The sequence below is a fragment of the Salvelinus fontinalis genome, chromosome 28 (assembly GCF_029448725.1).
Source record: "Salvelinus fontinalis isolate EN_2023a chromosome 28, ASM2944872v1, whole genome shotgun sequence".
Classification (NCBI taxonomy): domain Eukaryota; kingdom Metazoa; phylum Chordata; class Actinopteri; order Salmoniformes; family Salmonidae; genus Salvelinus; species Salvelinus fontinalis.
Window position 1 is genome coordinate 33,337,813 of NC_074692.1, and position 19,335 is coordinate 33,357,147.

Genomic DNA, 19,335 nt, shown 5'->3' on the forward strand with positions numbered 1-19,335 from the left:
CTAGTGACTATCTTGTCCTAACCCTGTCTCTTCTCCTGATGTTCTAGTGGTTCAGTAACCTAGTGACTATCTTGTCCTAACCCTGTCTCTTCTCCTGTTGGTCTAGTGGGTTGGTAACCTAGTGACTATCTTGTCCTAACCCTGCCTCTTCTCCTGTTGTTCTAGTGGTTCAGTAACCTAGTGACTATCTTGTCCTAACCCTGTCTCTTCTCCTGTTGTTCTAGTGGTTCAGTAACCTAGTAACTATCTTGTCTTAACCCTGTCTCTTCTCCTGTTGGTCTAGTGGTTCAGTAACCTAGTGACTATCTTGTCCTAACCCTGTCTCTTCTCCTGTTGTTCTAGTGGTTCAGTAACCTAGTGACTATCTTGTCCTAACCCTGTCTCTTCTCCTGATGTTCTAGTGGTTCAGTAACCTAGTGACTATCTTGTCCTAACCTTGTCTCTTCCCCTTTTTGGTCTAGTGGGTTGGTAACCTAGTGACTATCTTGTCCTAACCCTGTCTCTGCTCCTGATGTTCTAGTGGGTTGGTAACCTAGTGACTATCTTGTCCTAACCCTGTCTCTGCTCCTGATATTCTAGTGGGTTGGTAACCTAGTGACTATCTTGTCCTAACCCTGTCTCTACTCCTGTTCTAGTGGTTCAGTAACCTAGTGACTATCTTGTCTTAACCCTGTCTCTTCTCCTGTTGGTCTATTGGTTCAGTAACCTAGTGACTATCTTGTCCTAACCCTGTCTCTTCTCCTGTTGTTCTGGTGGGTTGGTAACCTAGTGACTATCTTGTCCTAACCCTGTCTCTTCTCCTGTTGTTCTGGTGGGTTGGTAACCTAGTGACTATCTTGTCCTAACCCTGTCTCTTCTCCTGTTGGTCTAGTGGTTCAGTAACCTAGTGACTATCTTGTCCAAACCCTGTCTCTTCTCCTGTTGTTCTAGTGGTTCAGTAACCTAGTGACTATCTTGTCCTATCCCTGTCTCTACTCCTGTTGGTCTAGTGGTTCAGTAACCTAGTGACTATCTTGTCTTAACCCTGTCTCTTCTCCTGTTGGTCTAGTGGTTCAGTAACCTAGTGACTATCTTGTCCTAACCCTGTCTCTTCTCCTGATGTTCTAGTGGTTCAGTAACCTAGTGACTATCTTGTCCTAACCCTGTCTCTTCTCCTGTTGGTCTAGTGCAGGGGTGTCAAACTCATTCCACGGAGGGCCTTGTGTCTGCAGGTTTTTGGTCTTTCCTTTCAATAAAGCCCTAGACAACCAGGTGTGGGGAGTTCCTAACTAATTAGTGATGTTAATTCATCAATCAAGTACAAGGGTGGAGCGAAAACCCGCAGACACTCGGCCCTCCATGGAATGAGTTTGACACCTGTGGTCTAGTGGGTTGGTAACCTAGTGACTATCTTGTCCTAACCCTGCCTCTTCTCCTGTTGGTCTAGTGGGTTGGTAACCTAGTGACTATCTTGTCCTAAACCCTGTCTCTTCTCCTGTTGGTCTAGTGGTTCAGTAACCTAGTGACTATCTTGTCCTAACCCTGTCTCTTCTCCTGATGTTCTAGTGGTTCAGTAACCTAGTGACTATCTTGTCTTAACCCTGTCTCTTCTCCTGTTGGTCTAATGGTTCAGTAACCTAGTGACTATCTTGTCCTAACCCTGTCTCTTCTCCTGTTGTTCTAGTGGTTCAGTAACCTAGTGACTATCTTGTCTTAACCCTGTCTCTTCTCCTGTTGGTCTAGTGGTTCAGTAACCTAGTGACTATCTTGTCCTAACCCTGTCTCTTCTCCTGTTGTTCTAGTGGGTTGGTAACCTAGTGACTATCTTGTCCTAACCCTGTCTCTACTCCTGTTGTTCTAGTGGTTCAGTAACCTAGTAACTATCTTGTCCTAACCCTGTCTCTTCTCCTGTTGTTCTAGTGGTTCAGTAACCTAGTAACTATCTTGTCTTAACCCTGTCTCTTCTCCTGTTGGTCTAGTGGTTCAGTAACCTAGTGACTATCTTGTCCTAACCCTGTCTCTTCTCCTGTTGTTCTAGTGGTTCAGTAACCTAGTGACTATCTTGTCCTAACCCTGTCTCTTCTCCTGTTGGTCTAGTGGGTTGGTAACCTAGTGACTATCTTGTCTTAACCCTGTCTCTTCTCCTGATGTTCTAGTGGGTTGGTAACCTAGTGACTATCTTGTCCTAACCCTGTCTCTTCTCCTGTTGTTCTAGTGGTTCAGTAACCTAGTGACTATCTTGTCCTAACCCTGTCTCTTCTCCTGTTGGTCTAGTGGGTTGGTAACCTAGTGACTATCTTGTCCTAACCCTGTCTCTTCTCCTGTTGTTCTAGTGGTTCAGTAACCTAGTGACTATCTTCTCCTAACCCTGTCTCTTCTCCTGTTGTTCTAGTGGTTCAGTAACCTAGTAACTATCTTGTCTTAACCCTGTCTCTTCTCCTGTTGGTCTAGTGGTTCAGTAACCTAGTGACTATCTTGTCCTAACCCTGTCTCTTCTCCTGTTGTTCTAGTGGTTCAGTAACCTAGTGACTATCTTGTCCTAACCCTGTCTCTTCTCCTGATGTTCTAGTGGTTCAGTAACCTAGTGACTATCTTGTCCTAACCTTGTCTCTTCTCCTGTTGGTCTAGTGGGTTGGTAACCTAGTGACTATCTTGTCCTAACCCTGTCTCTGCTCCTGATGTTCTAGTGGGTTGGTAACCTAGTGACTATCTTGTCCTAACCCTGTCTCTGCTCCTGATGTTCTAGTGGGTTGGTAACCTAGTGACTATCTTGTCCTAACCCTGTCTCTACTCCTGTTCTAGTGGTTCAGTAACCTAGTGACTATCTTGTCTTAACCCTGTCTCTTCTCCTGTTGGTCTATTGGTTCAGTAACCTAGTGACTATCTTGTCCTAACCCTGTCTCTTCTCCTGTTGTTCTGGTGGGTTGGTAACCTAGTGACTATCTTGTCCTAACCCTGTCTCTTCTCCTGTTGTTCTGGTGGGTTGGTAACCTAGTGACTATCTTGTCCTAACCCTGTCTCTTCTCCTGTTGGTCTAGTGGTTCAGTAACCTAGTGACTATCTTGTCCAAACCCTGTCTCTTCTCCTGTTGTTCTAGTGGTTCAGTAACCTAGTGACTATCTTGTCCTATCCCTGTCTCTACTCCTGTTGGTCTAGTGGTTCAGTAACCTAGTGACTATCTTGTCTTAACCCTGTCTCTTCTCCTGTTGGTCTAGTGGTTCAGTAACCTAGTGACTATCTTGTCCTAACCTTGTCTCTTCTCCTGATGTTCTAGTGGTTCAGTAACCTAGTGACTATCTTGTCCTAACCCTGTCTCTTCTCCTGTTGGTCTAGTGGGTTGGTAACCTAGTGACTATCTTGTCCTAACCCTGCCTCTTCTCCTGTTGGTCTAGTGGGTTGGTAACCTAGTGACTATCTTGTCCTAACCCTGTCTCTTCTCCTGATGTTCTAGTGGTTCAGTAACCTAGTGACTATCTTGTCCTAACCCTGTCTCTTCTCCTGTTGTTCTAGTGGTTCAGTAACCTAGTGACTATCTTGTCCTAACCCTGTCTCTACTCCTGTTGTTCTAGTGGTTCAGTAACCTAGTGACTATCTTGTCCTAACCCTGTCTCTTCTCCTGTTGTTCTAGTGGTTCAGTAACCTAGTGACTATCTTGTCCTAACCCTGTCTCTTCTCCTTTTGGTCTAGTGGTTCAGTAACCTAGTGACTATCTTGTCTTAACCCTGTCTCTTCTCCTGTTGTTCTGGTGGGTTGGTAACCTAGTGACTATCTTGTCCTAACCCTGTCTCTTCTCCTGTTGTTCTAGTGGGTTGGTAACCTAGTGACTATCTTGTCCTAACCCTGTCTCTACTCCTGTTGTTCTAGTGGTTCAGTAACCTAGTGACTATCTTGTCTTAACCCTGTCTCTTCTCCTGTTGTTCTGGTGGGTTGGTAACCTAGTGACTATCTTGTCCTAACCCTGTCTCTTCTCCTGTTGTTCTGGTGGTTCAGTAACCTAGTAACTATATTGTCCTAACCCTGTCTCTTCTCCTGTTGGTCTAGTGGGTTGGTAACCTAGTAACTATCTTATCCTAACCCTGTCTCTGCTCCTGTTGGTCTAGTGGGTTGGTAACCTAGTGACTATCTTGTCTTAACCCTGTCTATTCTCCTGTTGGTCTAGTGGGTTGGTAACCTAGTGACTATCTTGTCCTAACCCTGTCTCTACTCCTGTTGTTCTAGTGGTTCAGTAACCTAGTGACTATCTTGTCTTAACCCTGTCTCTTCTCCTGTTGTTCTAGTGGTTCAGTAACCTAGTGACTATCTTGTCTTAACCCTGTCTCTTCTCCTGTTGGTCTAGTGGGTTGGTAACCTAGTGACTATCTTGTCCTAACCCTGTCTCTTCTCCTGATATTCTAGTGGGTTGGTAACCTAGTGACTATCTTGTCCTAACCCTGTCTCTACTCCTGTTCTAGTGGTTCAGTAACCTAGTGACTATCTTGTCCTAACCCTGTCTCTTCTCCTGTTGTTCTGGTGGGTTGGTAACCTAGTGACTATCTTGTCCAAACCCTGTCTCTTCTCCTGTTTTTCTAGTGGTTCAGTAACCTAGTGACTATCTTGTCCTATCCCTGTCTCTACTCCTGTTGGTCTAGTGGTTCAGTAACCTAGTGACTATCTTGTCTTAACCCTGTCTCTTCTCCTGTTGTTCTAGTGGTTCAGTAACCTAGTGACTATCTTGTCCTACCCCTGTCTCTTCTCCTGTTGGTCTAGTGGGTTGGTAACCTAGTGACTATCTTGTCCTAACCCTGTCTCTTCTCCTGTTGTTCTAGTGGTTCAGTAACCTAGTGACTATCTTGTCCTAACCCTGTCTCTTGTCCTGTTGGTCTAGTGGTTCAGTAACCTAGTGACTATCTTGTCTTAACCCTGTCTCTTCTCCTGTTGTTCTGGTGGTTCAGTAACCTAGTGACTATATTGTCCTAACCCTGTCTCTTCTCCTGTTGGTCTAGTGGGTTGGTAACCTAGTAACTATCTTGTCCTAACCCTGTCTCTTCTCCTGTTGTTCTAGTGGTTCAGTAACCTAGTGACTATCTTGTCCTAACCCTGTCTCTTCTCCTGTTGTTCTAGTGGGTTGGTAACCTAGTGACTATCTTGTCCTAACCCTGTCTCTACTCCTGTTGTTCTAGTGGTTCAGTAACCTAGTGACTATCTTGTCTTAACCCTGTCTCTTCTCCTGTTGGTCTAGTGGTTCAGTAACCTAGTGACTATCTTGTCCTAACCCTGTCTCTTCTCCTGTTGTTCTAGTGGTTCAGTAACCTAGTGACTATCTTGTCCTAACCCTGTCTCTTCTCCTGTTGTTCTAGTGGTTCAGTAACCTAGTGACTATCTTGTCCTAACCCTGTCTCTTCTCCTGTTGGTCTAGTGGTTCAGTAACCTAGTGACTATCTTGTCCTAACCCTGTCTCTTCTCCTGTTGTTCTAGTGGTTCTGTAACCTAGTGACTATCTTGTCCTAACCCTGTCTCTTCTCCTGTTGTTCTAGTGGTTCAGTAACCTAGTAACTATCTTGTCCTAACCCTGTCTCTACTCCTGTTGTTCTAGTGGTTCAGTAACCTAGTAACTATCTTGTCCTAACCCTGTCTCTTCTCCTGTTGTTCTAGTGGTTCAGTAACCTAGTAACTATCTTGTCTTAACCCTGTCTCTTCTCCTGTTGGTCTAGTGGTTCAGTAACCTAGTAACTATCTTGTCCTAACCCTGTCTCTACTCCTGTTGTTCTAGTGGTTCAGTAACCTAGTAACTATCTTGTCCTAACCCTGTCTCTTCTCCTGTTGTTCTAGTGGTTCAGTAACCTAGTGACTATCTTGTCCTAACCCTGTCTCTTCTCCTGTTGTTCTAGTGGTTCAGTAACCTAGTGACTATCTTGTCCTAACCCTGTCTCTACTCCTGTTGTTCTAGTGGTTCAGTAACCTAGTGACTATATTGTCCTAACCCTGTCTCTTCTCCTGTTGGTCTAGTGGTTCAGTAACCTAGTGACTATCTTGTCCTAACCCTGTCTCTTCTCCTGTTGGTCTAGTGGTTCAGTAACCTAGTGACTATCTTGTCCTAACCCTGTCTCTTCTCCTGTTGGTCTAGTGGTTCAGTAACCTAGTGACTATCTTGTCCTAACCTTGTCTCTTTTCCTGTTGGTCTAGTGGGTTGGTAACCTAGTGACTATCTTGTCCTAACCCTGTCTCTTCTCCTGTTGTTCTAGTGGTTCAGTAACCTAGTGACTATCTTGTCTTAACCCTGTCTCTTCTCCTGTTGGTCTAGTGGGTTGGTAACCTAGTGACTATCTTGTCCTAACCCTGTCTCTTCTCCTGTTGTTCTAGTGGTTCAGTAACCTAGTGACTATCTTGTCTTAACCCTGTCTCTTCTCCTGTTGGTCTAGTGGGTTGGTAACCTAGTGACTATCTTGTCCTAACCCTGTCTCTTCTCCTGTTGGTCTAGTGGTTCAGTAACCTAGTGACTATCTTGTCTTAACCCTGTCTCTTCTCCTGTTGTTCTAGTGGTTCAGTAACCTAGTGACTATCTTGTCTTAACCCTGTCTCTTCTCCTGTTGTTCTAGTGGTTCAGTAACTTAGTGACTATCTTGTCCTAACCCTGTCTCTACTCCTGTTGTTCTAGTGGTTCAGTAACCTAGTGACTATCTTGTCCTAACCCTGTCTCTTCTCCTGTTGTTCTAGTGGTTCAGTAACCTAGTGACTATCTTGTCCTAACCCTGTCTCTTCTCCTGTTGTTCTAGTGGTTCAGTACCCTAGTGACTATCTTGTCCTAACCCTGTCTCTACTCCTGTTGTTCTAGTGGTTCAGTAACCTAGTGACTATCTTGTCCTAACCCTGTCTCTTCTCCTGTTGTTCTAGTGGTTCAGTAACCTAGTGACTATCTTGTCCTAACCCTGTCTCTTGTCCTGTTGTTCTAGTGGTTCAGTAACCTAGTGACTATCTTGTCCTAACCCTGTCTCTTCTCCTGTTGTTCTAGTGGTTCAGTAACCTAGTGACTATCTTGTCCTAACCCTGTCTCTACTCCTGTTGGTCTAGTGGTTCAGTAACCTAGTGACTATCTTGTCTTAACCCTGTCTCTTCTCCTGTTGGTCTAGTGGTTCAGTAACCTAGTGACTATCTTGTCTTAACCCTGTCTCTTCTCCTGTTGTTCTAGTGGTTCAGTAACCTAGTGACTATCTTGTCCTAACCCTGTCTCTTCTCCTGATGTTCTAGTGGTTCAGTAACCTAGTGACTATCTTGTCCTAACCCTGTCTCTTCTCCTGTTGGTCTAGTGGTTCAGTAACCTAGTGACTATCTTGTCTTAACCCTGTCTCTTCTCCTGTTGTTCTAGTGGTTCAGTAACCTAGTGACTATCTTGTCCTAACCTTGTCTCTTCTCCTGTTGGTCTAGTGGGTTGGTAACCTAGTGACTATCTTGTCCTAACCCTGTCTCTGCTCCTGATGTTCTAGTGGGTTGGTAACCTAGTGACTATCTTGTCCTAACCCTGTCTCTGCTCCTGATGTTCTAGTGGGTTGGTAACCTAGTGACTATCTTGTCCTAACCCTGTCTCTACTCCTGTTCTAGTGGTTCAGTAACCTAGTGACTATCTTGTCCTAACCCTGTCTCTTCTCCTGTTGTTCTGGTGGGTTGGTAACCTAGTGACTATCTTGTCCTAACCCTGTCTCTTCTCCTGTTGTTCTGGTGGGTTGGTAACCTAGTGACTATCTTGTCCTATCCCTGTCTCTTCTCCTGTTAGTCTAGTGGTTCAGTAACCTAGTGACTATCTTGTCCTAACCCTGTCTCTTCTCCTGTTGTTCTAGTGGTTCAGTAACCTAGTGACTATCTTGTCCAAACCCTGTCTCTTCTCCTGTTGTTCTAGTGGTTCAGTAACCTAGTGACTATCTTGTCCTTTCCCTGTCTCTACTCCTGTTGGTCTAGTGGTTCAGTAACCTAGTGACTATCTTGTCTTAACCCTGTCTCTTCTCCTGTTGGTCTAGTGGTTCAGTAACCTAGTGACTATCTTGTCCTAACCCTGTCTCTTCTCCTGATGTTCTAGTGGTTCAGTAACCTAGTGACTATCTTGTCCTAACCCTGTCTCTTCTCCTGTTGGTCTAGTGGGTTGGTAACCTAGTGACTATCTTGTCCTAACCCTGCCTCTTCTCCTGTTGGTCTAGTGGGTTGGTAACCTAGTAACTATCTTGTCCTAACCCTGTCTCTGCTCCTGTTGGTCTAGTGGGTTGGTAACCTAGTGACTATCTTGTCTTAACCCTGTCTATTCTCCTGTTGGTCTAGTGGGTTGGTAACCTAGTGACTATCTTGTCTTAACCCTGTCTCTTCTCCTGTTGTTCTAGTGGTTCAGTAACCTAGTGACTATCTTGTCTTAACCCTGTCTCTTCTCCTGTTGGTCTAGTGGGTTGGTAACCTAGTGACTATCTTGTCCTAACCCTGTCTCTTCTCCTGTTGGTCTAGTGGTTCAGTAACCTAGTGACTATCTTGTCCTAACCCTGTCTCTACTCCTGTTGGTCTAGTGGTTCAGTAACCTAGTGACTATCTTGTCCTAACCCTGTCTCTTCTCCTGTTGTTCTAGTGGTTCAGTAACCTAGTAACTATCTTGTCCTAACCCTGTCTCTTCTCCTGTTGTTCTAGTGGTTCAGTAACCTAGTGACTATCTTGTCCTAACCCTGTCTCTACTCCTGTTGTTCTAGTGGTTCAGTAACCTAGTGACTATATTGTCCTAACCCTGTCTCTTCTCCTGTTGGTCTAGTGGTTCAGTAACCTAGTGACTATCTTGTCCTAACCCTGTCTCTTCTCCTGTTGGTCTAGTGGTTCAGTAACCTAGTAACTATCTTGTCCTAACCCTGTCTCTTCTCCTGTTGTTCTAGTGGTTCAGTAACCTAGTGACTATCTTGTCCTAACCTTGTCTCTTCTCCTGTTGGTCTAGTGGGTTGGTAACCTAGTGACTATCTTGTCCTAACCCTGTCTCTTCTCCTGTTGTTCTGGTGGTTCAGTAACCTAGTGACTATCTTGTCTTAACCCTGTCTCTTCTCCTGTTGGTCTAGTGGGTTGGTAACCTAGTGACTATCTTGTCCTAACCCTGTCTCTTCTCCTGTTGTTCTAGTGGTTCAGTAACCTAGTGACTATCTTGTCTTAACCCTGTCTCTTCTCCTGTTGGTCTAGTGGGTTGTTAACCTAGTGACTATCTTGTCCTAACCCTGTCTCTTCTCCTGTTGGTCTAGTGTTTCAGTAACCTAGTGACTATCTTGTCCTAACCCTGTCTCTTCTCCTGTTGGTCTAGTGGTTCAGTAACCTAGTGACTATCTTGTCCTAACCTTGTCTCTTTTCCTGTTGGTCTAGTGGGTTGGTAACCTAGTGACTATCTTGTCCTAACCCTGTCTCTTCTCCTGTTGTTCTAGTGGTTCAGTAACCTAGTGACTATCTTGTCTTAACCCTGTCTCTTCTCCTGTTGGTCTAGTGGGTTGGTAACCTAGTGACTATCTTGTCCTAACCCTGTCTCTTCTCCTGTTGTTCTAGTGGTTCAGTAACCTAGTGACTATCTTGTCTTAACCCTGTCTCTTCTCCTGTTGGTCTAGTGGGTTGGTAACCTAGTGACTATCTTGTCCTAACCCTGTCTCTTCTCCTGTTGGTCTAGTGGTTCAGTAACCTAGTGACTATCTTGTCTTAACCCTGTCTCTTCTCCTGTTGTTCTAGTGGTTCAGTAACCTAGTGACTATCTTGTCTTAACCCTGTCTCTTCTCCTGTTGTTCTAGTGGTTCAGTAACCTAGTGACTATCTTGTCCTAACCCTGTCTCTACTCCTGTTGTTCTAGTGGTTCAGTAACCTAGTGACTATCTTGTCCTAACCCTGTCTCTTCTCCTGTTGTTCTAGTGGTTCAGTAACCTAGTGACTATCTTGTCCTAACCCTGTCTCTTCTCCTGTTGTTCTAGTGGTTCAGTACCCTAGTGACTATCTTGTCCTAACCCTGTCTCTACTCCTGTTGTTCTAGTGGTTCAGTAACCTAGTGACTATCTTGTCCTAACCCTGTCTCTTCTCCTGTTGTTCTAGTGGTTCAGTAACCTAGTGACTATCTTGTCCTAACCCTGTCTCTTCTCCTGTTGGTCTAGTGGGTTGGTAACCTAGTGACTATCTTGTCCTAACCCTGTCTCTACTCCTGTTGTTCTAGTGGTTCAGTAACCTAGTGACTATCTTGTCCTAACCCTGTCTCTTCTCCTGTTGTTCTAGTGGTTCAGTAACCTAGTGACTATCTTGTCCTAACCCTGTCTCTACTCCTGTTGGTCTAGTGGTTCAGTAACCTAGTGACTATCTTGTCTTAACCCTGTCTCTTCTCCTGTTGGTCTAGTGGTTCAGTAACCTAGTGACTATCTTGTCCTAACCCTGTCTCTTCTCCTGTTGTTCTAGTGGTTCAGTAACCTAGTGACTATCTTGTCCTAACCCTGTCTCTACTCCTGTTGGTCTAGTGGTTCAGTAACCTAGTGACTATCTTGTCTTAACCCTGTCTCTTCTCCTGTTGGTCTAGTGGTTCAGTAACCTAGTGACTATCTTGTCTTAACCCTGTCTCTTCTCCTGTTGTTCTAGTGGTTCAGTAACCTAGTGACTATCTTGTCCTAACCCTGTCTCTTCTCCTGATGTTCTAGTGGTTCAGTAACCTAGTGACTATCTTGTCCTAACCCTGTCTCTTCTCCTGTTGGTCTAGTGGTTCAGTAACCTAGTGACTATCTTGTCTTAACCCTGTCTCTTCTCCTGTTGTTCTAGTGGTTCAGTAACCTAGTGACTATCTTGTCCTAACCTTGTCTCTTCTCCTGTTGGTCTAGTGGGTTGGTAACCTAGTGACTATCTTGTCCTAACCCTGTCTCTGCTCCTGATGTTCTAGTGGGTTGGTAACCTAGTGACTATCTTGTCCTAACCCTGTCTCTGCTCCTGATGTTCTAGTGGGTTGGTAACCTAGTGACTATCTTGTCCTAACCCTGTCTCTACTCCTGTTCTAGTGGTTCAGTAACCTAGTGACTATCTTGTCCTAACCCTGTCTCTTCTCCTGTTGTTCTGGTGGGTTGGTAACCTAGTGACTATCTTGTCCTAACCCTGTCTCTTCTCCTGTTGTTCTGGTGGGTTGGTAACCTAGTGACTATCTTGTCCTATCCCTGTCTCTTCTCCTGTTAGTCTAGTGGTTCAGTAACCTAGTGACTATCTTGTCCTAACCCTGTCTCTTCTCCTGTTGTTCTAGTGGTTCAGTAACCTAGTGACTATCTTGTCCAAAACCTGTCTCTTCTCCTGTTGTTCTAGTGGTTCAGTAACCTAGTGACTATCTTGTCCTTTCCCTGTCTCTACTCCTGTTGGTCTAGTGGTTCAGTAACCTAGTGACTATCTTGTCTTAACCCTGTCTCTTCTCCTGTTGGTCTAGTGGTTCAGTAACCTAGTGACTATCTTGTCCTAACCCTGTCTCTTCTCCTGATGTTCTAGTGGTTCAGTAACCTAGTGACTATCTTGTCCTAACCCTGTCTCTTCTCCTGTTGGTCTAGTGGGTTGGTAACCTAGTGACTATCTTGTCCTAACCCTGCCTCTTCTCCTGTTGGTCTAGTGGGTTGGTAACCTAGTAACTATCTTGTCCTAACCCTGTCTCTGCTCCTGTTGGTCTAGTGGGTTGGTAACCTAGTGACTATCTTGTCTTAACCCTGTCTATTCTCCTGTTGGTCTAGTGGGTTGGTAACCTAGTGACTATCTTGTCTTAACCCTGTCTCTTCTCCTGTTGTTCTAGTGGTTCAGTAACCTAGTGACTATCTTGTCTTAACCCTGTCTCTTCTCCTGTTGGTCTAGTGGGTTGGTAACCTAGTGACTATCTTGTCCTAACCCTGTCTCTTCTCCTGTTGGTCTAGTGGTTCAGTAACCTAGTGACTATCTTGTCCTAACCCTGTCTCTACTCCTGTTGGTCTAGTGGTTCAGTAACCTAGTGACTATCTTGTCCTAACCCTGTCTCTTCTCCTGTTGTTCTAGTGGTTCAGTAACCTAGTAACTATCTTGTCCTAACCCTGTCTCTTCTCCTGTTGTTCTAGTGGTTCAGTAACCTAGTGACTATCTTGTCCTAACCCTGTCTCTACTCCTGTTGTTCTAGTGGTTCAGTAACCTAGTGACTATATTGTCCTAACCCTGTCTCTTCTCCTGTTGGTCTAGTGGTTCAGTAACCTAGTGACTATCTTGTCCTAACCCTGTCTCTTCTCCTGTTGGTCTAGTGGTTCAGTAACCTAGTAACTATCTTGTCCTAACCCTGTCTCTTCTCCTGTTGTTCTAGTGGTTCAGTAACCTAGTGACTATCTTGTCCTAACCTTGTCTCTTCTCCTGTTGGTCTAGTGGGTTGGTAACCTAGTGACTATCTTGTCCTAACCCTGTCTCTTCTCCTGTTGTTCTAGTGGTTCAGTAACCTAGTGACTATCTTGTCTTAACCCTGTCTCTTCTCCTGTTGGTCTAGTGGGTTGGTAACCTAGTGACTATCTTGTCCTAACCCTGTCTCTTCTCCTGTTGTTCTAGTGGTTCAGTAACCTAGTGACTATCTTGTCTTAACCCTGTCTCTTCTCCTGTTGGTCTAGTGGGTTGTTAACCTAGTGACTATCTTGTCCTAACCCTGTCTCTTCTCCTGTTGTTCTAGTGGTTCAGTAACCTAGTGACTATCTTGTCCTAACCCTGTCTCTTCTCCTGTTGGTCTAGTGGGTTGGTAACCTAGTGACTATCTTGTCCTAACCCTGTCTCTTCTCCTGTTGTTCTGGTGGGTTGGTAACCTAGTGACTATCTTGTCCTAACCCTGTCTCTTCTCCTGTAGTTCTGGTAGGTTGGTAACCTAGTGACTATCTTGTCCTAACCCTGTCTCTTCTCCTGTTGTTCTAGTGGTTCAGTAACCTAGTGACTATCTTGTCCTATCCCTGTCTCTACTCCTGTTGGTCTAGTGGTTCAGTAACCTAGTGACTATCTTGTCTTAACCCTGTCTCTTCTCCTGTTGGTCTAGTGGTTCAGTAACCTAGTGACTATCTTGTCCTAACCCTGTCTCTTCTCCTGTTGTTCTAGTGGTTCAGTAACCTAGTGACTATCTTGTCCTAACCCTGTCTCTTCTCCTGTTGTTCTAGTGGTTCAGTAACCTAGTAACTATCTTGTCCTAACCCTGTCTCTTCTCCTGTTGTTCTAGTGGTTCAGTAACCTAGTGACTATCTTGTCCTAACCCTGTCTCTACTCCTGTTGTTCTAGTGGTTCAGTAACCTAGTGACTATATTGTCCTAACCCTGTCTCTTCTCCTGTTGGTCTAGTGGTTCAGTAACCTAGTGACTATCTTGTCCTAACCCTGTCTCTTCTCCTGTTGGTCTAGTGGTTCAGTAACCTAGTAACTATCTTGTCCTAACCCTGTCTCTTCTCCTGTTGTTCTAGTGGTTCAGTAACCTAGTGACTATCTTGTCCTAACCTTGTCTCTTCTCCTGTTGGTCTAGTGGGTTGGTAACCTAGTGACTATCTTGTCCTAACCCTGTCTCTTCTCCTGTTGTTCTAGTGGTTCAGTAACCTAGTGACTATCTTGTCTTAACCCTGTCTCTTCTCCTGTTGGTCTAGTGGGTTGGTAACCTAGTGACTATCTTGTCCTAACCCTGTCTCTTCTCCTGTTGTTCTAGTGGTTCAGTAACCTTGTGACTATCTTGTCTTAACCCTGTCTCTTCTCCTGTTGGTCTAGTGGGTTGTTAACCTAGTGACTATCTTGTCCTAACCCTGTCTCTTCTCCTGTTGGTCTAGTGGTTCAGTAACCTAGTGACTATCTTGTCTTAACCCTGTCTCTTCTCCTGTTGTTCTAGTGGTTCAGTAACCTAGTGACTATCTTGTCTTAACCCTGTCTCTTCTCCTGTTGTTCTAGTGGTTCAGTAACCTAGTGACTATCTTGTCCTAACCCTGTCTCTACTCCTGTTGTTCTAGTGGTTCAGTAACCTAGTGACTATCTTGTCCTAACCCTGTCTCTTCTCCTGTTGTTCTAGTGGTTCAGTAACCTAGTGACTATCTTGTCCTAACCCTGTCTCTTCTCCTGTTGGTCTAGTGGGTTGGTAACCTAGTGACTATCTTGTCCTAACCCTGTCTCTTCTCCTGTTGTTCTAGTGGTTCAGTAACCTAGTGACTATCTTGTCCTAACCCTGTCTCTTCTCCTGTTGTTCTAGTGGTTCAGTAACCTAGTGACTATCTTGTCCTAACCCTGTCTCTTCTCCTGTTGGTCTAGTGGGTTGGTAACCTAGTGACTATCTTGTCCTAACCCTGTCTCTACTCCTGTTGTTCTAGTGGTTCAGTAACCTAGTGACTATCTTGTCCTAACCCTGTCTCTTCTCCTGTTGTTCTAGTGGTTCAGTAACCTAGTGACTATCTTGTCCTAACCCTGTCTCTTCTCCTGTTGGTCTAGTGGGTTGGTAACCTAGTGACTATCTTGTCCTAACCCTGTCTCTTCTCCTGTTGTTCTGGTGGGTTGGTAACCTAGTGACTATCTTGTCCTAACCCTGTCTCTTCTCCTGTTGTTCTGGTGGGTTGGTAACCTAGTGACTATCTTGTCCTAACCCTGTCTCTTCTCCTGTTGTTCTAGTGGTTCAGTAACCTAGTGACTATCTTGTCCTATCCCTGTCTCTACTCCTGTTGGTCTAGTGGTTCAGTAACCTAGTGACTATCTTGTCTTAACCCTGTCTCTTCTCCTGTTGGTCTAGTGGTTCAGTAACCTAGTGACTATCTTGTCCTAACCCTGTCTCTTCTCCTGTTGTTCTAGTGGTTCAGTAACCTAGTAACTATCTTGTCTCAACCCTGTCTCTTCTCCTGTTGGTCTAGTGGTTCAGTAACCTAGTGACTATCTTGTCCTAACCCTGTCTCTTCTCCTGTTGTTCTAGTGGTTCAGTAACCTAGTGACTATCTTGTCCTAACCCTGTCTCTTCTCCTGATGTTCTAGTGGTTCAGTAACCTAGTGACTATCTTGTCCTAACCCTGTCTCTTCTCCTGTTGGTCTAGTGGTTCAGTAACCTAGTGACTATCTTGTCTTAACCCTGTCTCTTCTCCTGTTGTTCTAGTGGTTCAGTAACCTAGTGACTATCTTGTCCTAACCTTGTCTCTTCTCCTGTTGGTCTAGTGGGTTGGTAACCTAGTGACTATCTTGTCCTAACCCTGTCTCTGCTCCTGATGTTCTAGTGGGTTGGTAACCTAGTGACTATCTTGTCCTAACCCTGTCTCTTCTCCTGTTGTTCTAGTGGGTTGGTAACCTAGTAACTATCTTGTCCTAACCCTGTCTCTTCTCCTGTTGTTCTAGTGGTTCAGTAACCTAGTGACTATCTTGTCCTAACCCTGTCTCTTCTCCTGTTGTTCTAGTGGTTCAGTACCCTAGTGACTATCTTGTCCTAACCCTGTCTCTACTCCTGTTGTTCTAGTGGTTCAGTAACCTAGTGACTATCTTGTCCTAACCCTGTCTCTTCTCCTGTTGGTCTAGTGGTTCAGTAACCTAGTGACTATCTTGTCCTAACCCTGTCTCTTCTCCTGTTGGTCTAGTGGTTCAGTAACCTAGTGACTATCTTGTCCTAACCCTGTCTCTTCTCCTGTTGGTCTAGTGGTTCAGTAACCTAGTGACTATCTTGTCCTAACCCTGTCTCTGCTCCTGATGTTCTAGTGGGTTGGTAACCTAGTGACTATCTTGTCCTAACCCTGTCTCTACTCCTGTTCTAGTGGTTCAGTAACCTAGTGACTATCTTGTCCTAACCCTGTCTCTTCTCCTGTTGTTCTGGTGGGTTGGTAACCTAGTGACTATCTTGTCCTAACCCTGTCTCTTCTCCTGTTGTTCTGGTGGGTTGGTAACCTAGTGACTATCTTGTCCTAACCCTGTCTCTTCTCCTGTTGGTCTAGTGGTTCAGTAACCTAGTGACTATCTTGTCCTAACCCTGTCTCTTCTCCTGTTGTTCTAGTGGTTCAGTAACCTAGTGACCATCTTGTCCAAACCCTGTCTCTTCTCCTGTTGTTCTAGTGGTTCAGTAACCTAGTGACTATCTTGTCCTTTCCCTGTCTCTACTCCTGTTGGTCTAGTGGTTCAGTAACCTAGTGACTATCTTGTCTTAACCCTGTCTCTTCTCCTGTTGGTCTAGTGGTTCAGTAACCTAGTGACTATCTTGTCCTAACCCTGTCTCTTCTCCTGATGTTCTAGTGGTTCAGTAACCTAGTGACTATCTTGTCCTAACCCTGTCTCTTCTCCTGTTGGTCTAGTGGGTTGGTAACCTAGTGACTATCTTGTCCTAACCCTGCCTCTTCTCCTGTTGGTCTAGTGGTTCAGTAACCTAGTGACTATCTTGTCCTAACCCTGTCTCTTCTCCTGTTGTTCTAGTGGTTCAGTAACCTAGTGACTATCTTTTCCTAACCCTGTCTCTACTCCTGTTGTTCTAGTGGTTCAGTAACCTAGTTACTATCTTGTCCTAACCCTGTCTCTTCTCCTGTTGTTCTAGTGGTTCAGTAACCTAGTGACTATCTTGTCCTAACCCTGTCTCTTCTCCTTTTGGTCTAGTGGTTCAGTAACCTAGTGACTATCTTGTCTTAACCCTGTCTCTTCTACTGTTGTTCTGGTGGTTCAGTAACCTAGTGACTATATTGTCCTAACCCTGTCTCTTCTCCTGTTGGTCTAGTGGGTTGGTAACCTAGTAACTATCTTGTCCTAACCCTGTCTCTGCTCCTGTTGGTCTAGTGGGTTGGTAACCTAGTGACTATCTTGTCTTAACCCTGTCTATTCTCCTGTTGGTCTAGTGGGTTGGTAACCTAGTGACTATCTTGTCCTAACCCTGTCTCTACTCCTGTTGTTCTAGTGGTTCAGTAACCTAGTGACTATCTTGTCTTAACCCTGTCTCTTCTCCTGTTGGTCTAGTGGGTTGGTAACCTAGTGACTATCTTGTCCTAACCCTGTCTCTTCTCCTGTTGGTCTAGTGGTTCAGTAACCTAGTGACTATCTTGTCCTAACCCTGTCTCTACTCCTGTTGGTCTAGTGGTTCAGTAACCTAGTGACTATCTTGTCCTAACCCTGTCTCTTCTCCTGTTGTTCTAGTGGTTCAGTAACCTAGTAACTATCTTGTCCTAACCCTGTCTCTACTACTGTTGTTCTAGTGGTTCAGTAACCTAGTAACTATCTTGTCCTAACCCTGTCTCTTCTCCTGTTGTTCTAGTGGTTCAGTAACCTAGTAACTATCTTGTCTTAACCCTGTCTCTTCTCCTGTTGGTCTAGTGGTTCAGTAACCTAGTGACTATCTTGTCCTAACCCTGTCTCTTCTCCTGTTGTTCTAGTGGTTCAGTAACCTAGTGACTATCTTGTCCTAACCCTGTCTCTTCTCCTGTTGGTCTAGTGGTTCAGTAACCTAGTGACTATCTTGTCCTAACCCTGTCTCTTCTCCTGTTGGTCTAGTGGTTCAGTAACCTAGTGACTATCTTGTCTTAACCCTGTCTCTTCTCCTGTTGGTCTAGTGGGTTGGTAACCTAGTGACTATCTTGTCTTAACCCTGTCTCTTCTCCTGTTGTTCTAGTGGTTCAGTAACCTAGTGACTATCTTGTCTTAACCCTGTCTCTTCTCCTGTTGGTCTAGTGGGTTGGTAACCTAGTGACTATCTTGTCCTAACCCTGTCTCTTCTCCTGTTGGTCTAGTGGTTCAGTAACCTAGTGACTATCTTGTCCTAACCCTGTCTCTACTCCTGTTGGTCTAGTGGTTCAGTAACCTAGTGACTATCTTGTCCTAACCCTGTCTCTTCTCCTGTTGTTCTAGTGGTTCAGTAACCTAGTAACTATCTTGTCCTAACCCTGTCTCTACTACTGTTGTTCTAGTGGTTCAGTAACCTAGTAACTATCTTGTCCTAACCCTGTCTCTTCTCCTGTTGTTCTAGTGGTTCAGTAACCTAGTAACTATCTTGTCTTAACCCTGTCTCTTCTCCTGTTGGTCTAGTGGTTCAGTAACCTAGTGACTATCTTGTCCTAACCCTGTCTCTTCTCCTGTTGTTCTAGTGGTTCAGTAACCTAGTGACTATCTTGTCCTAACCCTGTCTCTTCTCCTGTTGGTCTAGTGGGTTGGTAACCTAGTGACTATCTTGTCCTAACCCTGTCTCTTCTCCTGATGTTCTAGTGGGTTGGTAACCTAGTGACTATCTTGTCCTAACCCTGTCTCTACTCCTGTTCTAGTGGTTCAGTAACCTAGTGACTATCTTGTCCTAACCCTGTCTCTTCTCCTGTTGTTCTGGTGGGTTGGTAACCTAGTGACTATCTTGTCCTAACCCTGTCTCTTCTCCTGTTGTTCTAGTGGTTCAGTATCCTAGTGACTATCTTGTCCTAACCCTGTCTCTTCTCCTGTTGGTCTAGTGGTTCAGTAACCTAGTGACTATCTTGTCTTAACCCTGTCTCTTCTCCTGTTGTTCTGGTGGTTCAGTAACCTAGTGACTATATTGTCCTAACCCTGTCTCTTCTCCTGTTGGTCTAGTGGGTTGGTAACCTAGTAACTATCTTGTCCTAACCCTGTCTCTTCTCCTGTTTTTCTAGTGGTTCAGTAACCTAGTGACTATCTTGTCCTAACCCTGTCTCTTCTCCTGTTGTTCTAGTGGGTTGGTAACCTAGTGACTATCTTGTCCTAACCCTGTCTCTACTCCTGTTGTTCTAGTGGTTCAGTAACCTAGTGACTATCTTGTCTTAACCCTGTCTCTTCTCCTGTTGGTCTAGTGGTTCAGTAACCTAGTGACTATCTTGTCCTAACCCTGTCTCTTCTCCTGTTGTTCTAGTGGTTCAGTAACCTAGTGACTATCTTGTCCTAACCCTGTCTCTTCTCCTGTTGGTCTAGTGGTTCAGTAACCTAGTGACTATCTTGTCCTAACCCTGTCTCTTCTCCTGTTGTTCTAGTGGTTCAGTAACCTAGTGACTATCTTGTCTTAACCCTGTCTCTTCTCCTGTTGGTCTAGTGGGTTGGTAACCTAGTGACTATCTTGTCTTAACCCTGTCTCTACTCCTGTTGTTCTAGTGGGTTGGTAACCTAGTGACTATCTTGTCTTAACCCTGTCTCTTCTCCTGTTGTTCTAGTGGTTCGGTAACCTAGTGACCATGCAGTGGTGGAATGACCTGTGGCTCAATGAGGGCTTTGCAAAGTTCATGGAGTTTGTGTCAGTTAACATCACCAACCCTGAGCTGCAAGTGGTAAGCCTCTGTTTGGTTTCTAATATTCATTTTCTGTATTTCTTTTGTTGATTTAGTATGAAATGAAAGAGTATAGTAGAGAGTTTATATAGAAACGTACCTGAACAAATACTGAGCTAGTTGATAGGCAGGCTGCTGGATGTATGTGTAGGGAAATCAGGGTTGTTGTGA

General features: G+C 44.8%; 1 protein-coding gene across 1 annotated transcript in view; it reads left to right on the forward strand.

The window, feature by feature from the left end:
• erap1b (endoplasmic reticulum aminopeptidase 1b) overlaps positions 1-19,335 on the forward strand; it is a 55,611-nt gene that overhangs the window by 26,532 nt on the left and 9,744 nt on the right. The window contains exon 8 of the mRNA XM_055887521.1: positions 19,051-19,164. Within this exon, the coding sequence (XP_055743496.1) occupies positions 19,051-19,164 (114 nt within the window). The remainder of the gene's footprint in view (positions 1-19,050; positions 19,165-19,335) is intronic.